Raw genomic sequence first — 7,379 nt, forward strand, 5'->3', positions numbered from 1 at the left:
TTACTCAAAGGTTGACTTCCAAATTGGTCTAACAGCACATGCAGGTTCATTTGCACAAGAAGTTTAACCATTGAAATCTTTGGAAAGGTGGAATGGAGTTGTAATGCGGCAATGGAGTGAAAACACTGTGAATGTGTGCACCTTCTTACCTCCACTAAACCCTGCAGGATGCGGACAAACATCACACAACCGTAGTGCACTCTTGCTGCTGATGGGATGAACATATTCAGAATTGACGTCAGGACAATGGCTGCACCAAACACTCTGTAGAGATACAGCATGGTTGTGTGATCACACAAATGAGAAGAGGAACATATTCATAAACAACTTTAATCTTATTAGTTGAGCCCTGCAAAGCTCAAGTGCAAAACTATTGTTAACAGTGCATATCTCCGCCAGGCTGGGTGGCCTACCCAGGGCTGTGTAAGTATTGGGTTGCAGCCACCAGGAAAATGAGGGGGGAAATAGTCTTTGATGTATGGTTCAATATTTGGCATGTTGGGGCAAAATATGGTCCGATGTGAAAGTTTGGAGGTGCACTCCATAGAGGCATCTCAACATGCAATTCGAATTTGGGGTTGATTGGATATTGCGTCCATGATATATGCCGTTTCTTGACAAATTATTACAGGGAAACAGTATGGAATATCAAAAAGCTGTTTGACGCTCAACGTTCATTGTCACATGACGAGATCATGTGTACCTGAAGATTTGTAAATAAAATAATTATGTCTCTGAAACAAACAGTGACATTTACGGCACCCCCTATGGGTCTAAGTTAAAATGCTATTGGCTCTGCATTGTATAAAAGACCCTGGCGACAAAACATTGTAGCGGTAGGCGAGATCACCGACGATCTGCAAGACTAGCCTGTATGTCACTCTGTTTGCAAATTTGTCCAGCGGGTGCCAAAAATTGGCAAAACAAACTTGGACTGGAACACAGCCATATGGTTTGACTATGCACAATTATTGCACAAGTTGCTTCCTTTTCACTATTGTTTCACTACCAAACTATATTGTCTATATATAAACTATATAACCTGTGTGATATTGAGAACAAAACCACAGTGTGTCTGCACTGGTGCAATCTCCTAGAGCTTGATGTGTTTTTGTGTCCCATATTGCCAGACAGTAGCTCAAAATGGCTGCAGTGCGAGGCACGAGGCAGTCAACCTTATAATTAGACAGATCTCATGCTTGTGCTTTTGATCGGCCGAGATAAAGATGATTCCACTGGATCCCACATTTCTGTTTCACGGCCAGCTTCTCGTAGCTCCTTTTCCATTTCCCTCATATGCACCCCCCTTCCCCGTCCTGCTCTTTTTCCAAAACGGTGTGTAAGTGACACTTGTAATATTCCAGTGGCTGGTGTTTCAGGCAGAAATCAGAGGCAGGATCTTTCATTATTAACTCTGTCAGTGGCGTGTCCTCTTTTCCTGCGAAGCTTTTATTACAGGACTGGTATCGGTACCATCAGCACTGTTCACCAGCACCACACCACACGATTTTAACCCTTTAACCACACGAGTTGAGGACGCACTCCACTCACATCCCATATATCTGTATCCATAGTTCAGTCACACCTCTCGTAATGAGATTGTTTAATGCTCAAGGCTCCTCATGCTCAGACAGAGCTGGGCAAGGCAGCTTTCTCTGTCAGCTTCCTGGAATGAGCTTCAAAAGTCTTTAAAATTAGCTCAGAGCAATGGTCCTTAACACTTTTAACCGTGATTGCACCTGTTTTATTTCAGTTATTTTGTTTTAGTTTACTTGTTTTATGTACTGTTTAATTTCTTTATTTTGTAATTGTACTCTGATTCACATTCCTTGTCAATCTGTAATGACATTGTATCCTCGGCCTCGGCTACATTGAAAATTAGGGCTTGCCCCTCAACTGTACTCCTAAATAAAGGTGATGATGATGATGATGATGATGATGAATGTGGCTGTGTGTAGCACTGCTTTTAAAATAAGTCTCATGTATTCATCTCACATTCATCCTCAATACATGGAAAGAGATTCACACCTGTAGCATCAACAGTATCCTACTCTGTTTTGTAAAAAATGAAGCCGTCAGAAGTGTGTGTCACCTGTTGGCAGCCAGCTTATTGGAGATGAAACCTCCAGGAATCTGAGTGACAATGTAACCCCAGAAGAATGAGCCATGGATCAGCCCCACTGTCTCTGGGTTCCAGTTGAACTGGGCCATCTGGTTGGGATGGAGGAAAACCATTCAGACAACATGTCTGCGGGAGTGTGAGTGTTATTATAGCTTTAAATTCAATTTGGTAATACTTTCTATGAAACACGTCTGCATTATGAGCATAATTTAGTTGATTTCTTTTCATCTCTGTGTTGTTTTAATGTTGCTTTATGCTTTTGCTTTATTGTTAATTATTTTGTCTTTTTCTGTAAATCTTATTCTTGCTCTGTAAAGCACTTTGAGCTGCATTTCATGTCATGAAATGTGCTATACAAATAAAGTTTATTATTATTATTACTTATAATTCATTATAATCAGATTATAACACTGTATAATTATAGTTATAAGAAGTCATAATGCATTATAACAATAATCATAACAAATGTCTATGTTTATGTTTTTTAATGTTGGGCTTCATAGAAAGTGTTACCTGAAGGTTCATTAATCCTCAAATCACATCAAACCGTTAATATCACAGATGTAGAATGTATACAGTAGCATACCGTACTGAACTTTCAATGGGATTATTAACTTGGCAATTGGCTATTATATCCTGTTATAATCTATTAAAGACAATCATTAGGATCAATTGTATTTATAATAAGAATATGTGTGCAAAGCACAGTCCCAACAACTCATGAGTCAAATCTAGTATTAATTAATCCTTGACTGTAGCCTACCTGCAGGACTGGAGTTCCATTGATATAGACAGTATTGTTGTTCACCATCTCCACAATGGCAACACCTAGGTTACAACGTATGCCAAAAGAAATGCAGAAACCCAGGCCACTGAGCATAGCAATGATGTACCGCTTGGGCAGGCCCCCACAGCCACAGTCAAACAAGGGGACTCTTCGGGGTGGGGCTGCCACGGGTTGCCCATCCTCGTTCAGTTCAAAGTTCTCCTCCTCGACATTCGAACCATCTATGTTCCTACAATGGAAATATGACAAACGATCACACTGAGGGAATAAGATATTGTGATTTGGGTGATAATATCCATTCTAATATTCATTATTTACTTTCCACAGGCAAGTTATATGTTGGCTTGGCACTGAAAATGATTGACCTTGCATTCGACAGTATGTGCTTTAAGGAACCGCAATCGTCATAAAATGATGTACGTTTGTGTTGCTTGTGTGCTTTTGGGTTGACCTTTTGAATAAATAGATGTGGGGAAACTGAGTCGTCCTGTTCTTGCAGTTGAAACTGGCTGCAGCAATAACCTAAAGGTTGTAGCACATCTATCTTTACGTTTTTTCTCTGCATGTGCACACCTGTTCCATTACTAAGAGACTTTCTCCACCCTCATCCCCCAGCATTCATGGATGCTTTCATCTGTCTGCATCAGATCGACACCTGAATTCAGAAAACAATAATGGGAGAACTTTGGGAGAAAAAAAGGGCTCGCACACTGAAAGATGAACATTGAGGCTCTTTAGATGCAAAAAATAGTCCTTTACTTACAAAAGAGCAAAAAATGACATGGTGAAAAGTGACACAGAGAGTGGACTTTCGGTCCTCAGACTATCATCAACAATCCAGTAAGGACTATTTTTGCATCCAAAGAGCTTCAATGTAAATTTGTCAGTGTGTGAGCCTGTATCAATAATAATGTTCTTGTGGCATTTTTGTCAATAATATCAAAACGCAATCTTTGCTATAGCATAACTTCTCAGTGTCAGGCAACAAAACTGATAACTATTAGGATATAATTAATTGCCTGATAAATAATGTAACGGATGCGTGTACCAAGATACAGTCATATGGATTATAGCCCACTAATTAGTTCTAATGGTTAAAGACATTAACCTCTCTTTATTCCTTTCCATTATTAATGTCCCTGTTAGATGTATTTGTGAAGCATTTCAATGTATTGCACTGAATGGATCAGGCATAATTGTGTTAAATATATATATTAAAAAACATTGTTTAGTTTACTAAATCTCCTGTGTTTAATTTATATTGTATTATGCACATCAGATTTTCACTGAAATATCAATTCTATTTTCCTCATTAATGTGCATGGCACATACGGTAGACTCACTTGAAATATGAAAAATATCACTTAACAGGAAATTGTCTACTTAGTGATTTATCTCTCTAATGACAACATTGTGTGGAGGCTCCATATACTACCTTCCGTATTGAAATATGTATCAGATATGAAATATGGATCAGTGTCTTAAAATACATTCTGAGATTACATCACTGGCAAACAAAATAAATCAAATATTTATTTATCTTCAGGATCTCTGAGAACAGAACACATTGAGCTTAATGTGCTTGCTACAAGGCTCTCCAGGTCCCTCTGGCAGCTAATGTTTGAGCTCTCTTAAGTGTGGCATTCTTTCTTATACAGTATATAGATCTGCTGCAGTTGTAATGACAAATTATGAATGAAATGATAAACAGTGAATTGTTTAAAGGGAGCTCTGCGTCCATTTCTACAAAATATCAGGTTCAGATATTCATCAGTATTTGAAAGTGAGACTATATTCACACCAAGCCTGTACACAGTAAAGTGTTCATTTATCAGTGTTCATTTATCCATGTGTAACTTTGTCAGAATTAAATGAACACTCAGGACTCTACAGTGTATGTGCTCCTTCCACTCCCATATCAAAACAAACTCACCTTTGCAGGTTTCCAAGAGAGTCTCCAACTGTGTTCTTCGCCGCCTCCTTTCCAGGCTTTAGCACCTTCTCCTTCAGCCCTGCTAACCCTCCAAAAGGCATTGTCGCCTTCTACTCTGCTTTCTTTAAATCACAACAGTGTCTTTCTACCTTACTGGCAACGCTTTGCTCTGAGAAAGAAAAAAAATCCACTAGATGCTGTAACTCATCCTTCCTGAGTTTTAGGCACCGGGTGGCTGGCTCCGCCTTTCAGTTGTGCCGAGGGTTCCCTCAGATGTGAGTTGGGCTTCTTCTCTGCACTCCCCTTTGCTGCGACTGAAGGACTCTGTCAGGAGGAGGTGAGGAGGAAGATGAGCTGAGCAGGGTGTAGATGCAGATGGTGTTAACGGTCAATTGTATCAGTATTCCTCTGTGTCAAAGGAACCATGCAGGTAGAGCCTGGAGGTGGAGCTTGTGTCACCTCCCTATAGGACCCAGTGGAAAGACTCCAAAATGTGAACCAAAGGAAAGAAAGTGTAGATTCCAGCTTTTAGTGTCTGTAGGTGTTATAAACTTTTTCTTGCAGCTGAATTGAATTGACCGCTCTCCTCTCCATCTCATAGCTCATCTATTCCTGGTGAGGAAGGGCATCTATGGGGGGACTTGGAGCCCAGCCCCTTAGTTTAACCATCATCATCTCTCCAGCACCACCCCTACAACCGGTTAGGTTAATCTGAAACCAGCCCAGAGGATGAATTATTAAATATTGACGAGCTCAACAAGTTACATTGAAGAGAGAAGGGAGTGAGCTGGATTGCTGTGGTGTTACATGCGAGCAGGTGAAACCCCAGACACAGCCATCAGGTTCCAGGTGCATGCTCACATTCATTAGCAGCTAGCAACAATGGCTCCAATTCCTATAGCTAGTGAATGGTAACTGCTCACATAGCACTGCATATTGTATAGACTTATCACAGCTGTCATTTCTCTTGTGAAATACTGAAGTTATATTTCCCTAACTACATTTTTCTCTTTTTCATTATTGGTGTGGGAAAGCCATCATCTTCATGGCCAGCCAGATCATCAAACATGCAGCGATTTAAGAAACCCAGACATTGAGATTTTAAAAATTCAACAGTTAACTGTATGGTGAGGCCATGAGCTCTCAAAATGTGTTTTAGTGACGGACTGTGCCAATGTGAATGCTCAGGGCAGTGATGGAACTTCAGCAGTGTGCTCTATAAATAAACTGTAGTGCCAGGACCCCACTGGATACTCTTTCAATAAATAAGGTTTTATCGTATAGTAACAGGAAATTAGCAGGGACTGTCTTTCTTTATTTCTGTACGAATAGGGCTCATATGCAGCATATATGCTAACATTATCCTGTGTACAGAATGTGCATATAAAATGTATGCTCTTGCTTTTGAGAGCGTTCATGTTAATGCTATTGATCTGATTACTTAAAATTGCAATAGTCCTTGCAACAAAAAGTCTTGGTTATTGGTAAATCTTATTATGAATAAATATCAAATAACCATAACCACTTAAGTTTAAAATTCAGTTTGAATTAGTTATTTATGTGGATCTCTGTGTGTGTGGACACACACGCACGCACGCACGCACGCACACAGCTATAAAGTACTACATATAAGAGTAAATAATAAAAGTAAAAGAAAAAAATAGGAATATGGAATATATTGGAAGATCAGATAAAGTGTGAGCAGTGTGAATGGAAGTGTCGACTAGGCCCTATATGCTATGAGATAAGGCATGTACAATATTGTATAATATTGCACAGACTAGATATCACACACACACACACACACACACACACACACACACACACACACACACACACACACACACACACACACACACACACACACACACACACACACACACACACACACACACACACACACACACACACACACACACACACACACACACACACACACACACACACACACACACCAAGCAATACTGGATCAGTTTAAGGGTTAGACGTCTTTGACCAAGTGTTTGCAATGTTAGCAACAGTCTAATTAGAAATGTTACTCTCAAATGAAATATATATTTATACAATTCATACAACACATACAAACTAATTCCACAATTTGGTACCCATAAAACTGCTCAAAAACATCTCTTCCAGATGCTGTATAAATATCCACCTATTAAACAGTGTCTAAGCAGTAATAAACAGTGTCTGTAACTAAGCATGGAGCCACTGTTTATCTTATCCTGTTTCTGAGGCCTTGGCTACCATCTAGTGTTTAAAATGGGGTAGTGATTTGCTTAAAAATAATTGTACAATGTAAATTATCTGCAGAAAAGCAAATAAACGCCTTTGTTCAAAAAAATAAAAAATAAAATGGGGTAGTGATATATGCATGTTTCATGTGGCTCACTCACCAAATCCTATTTTGTTTTATCTTCATTCAAGCATAAAAGTAAAGACAAATTAAGGATTGGAATTTACGACTCTAATCCTAGAGTTATCGTTGCTTTCTGACAATGTTTGACTTATAACCATTTACATATAATGGATTCGGC

The 7,379-nt window shown here is 39.3% G+C and overlaps 1 protein-coding gene across 1 annotated transcript in view; it reads right to left on the reverse strand.

The window, feature by feature from the left end:
* slc17a8 (solute carrier family 17 member 8) overlaps window positions 1-5,045 on the reverse strand; it is a 12,474-nt gene extending 7,429 nt beyond the window's left edge. Inside the window, exons 1-4 of the mRNA XM_084059671.1 lie at window positions 4,843-5,045; window positions 2,886-3,138; window positions 2,093-2,211; window positions 150-264 (exon numbers count right to left, since the gene is read on the reverse strand). Of these exons, the coding sequence (XP_083915797.1) occupies window positions 150-264; window positions 2,093-2,211; window positions 2,886-3,138; window positions 4,843-4,943 (588 nt within the window). The 5' untranslated portion in view covers window positions 4,944-5,045. The remainder of the gene's footprint in view (window positions 1-149; window positions 265-2,092; window positions 2,212-2,885; window positions 3,139-4,842) is intronic.
* Window positions 5,046-7,379: the final 2,334 nt, after the last annotated feature.

The sequence above is a fragment of the Gymnoscopelus microlampas genome (assembly GCF_963454915.1).
Source record: "Gymnoscopelus microlampas genome assembly, chromosome: 6".
NCBI lineage: Eukaryota > Metazoa > Chordata > Actinopteri > Myctophiformes > Myctophidae > Gymnoscopelus > Gymnoscopelus microlampas.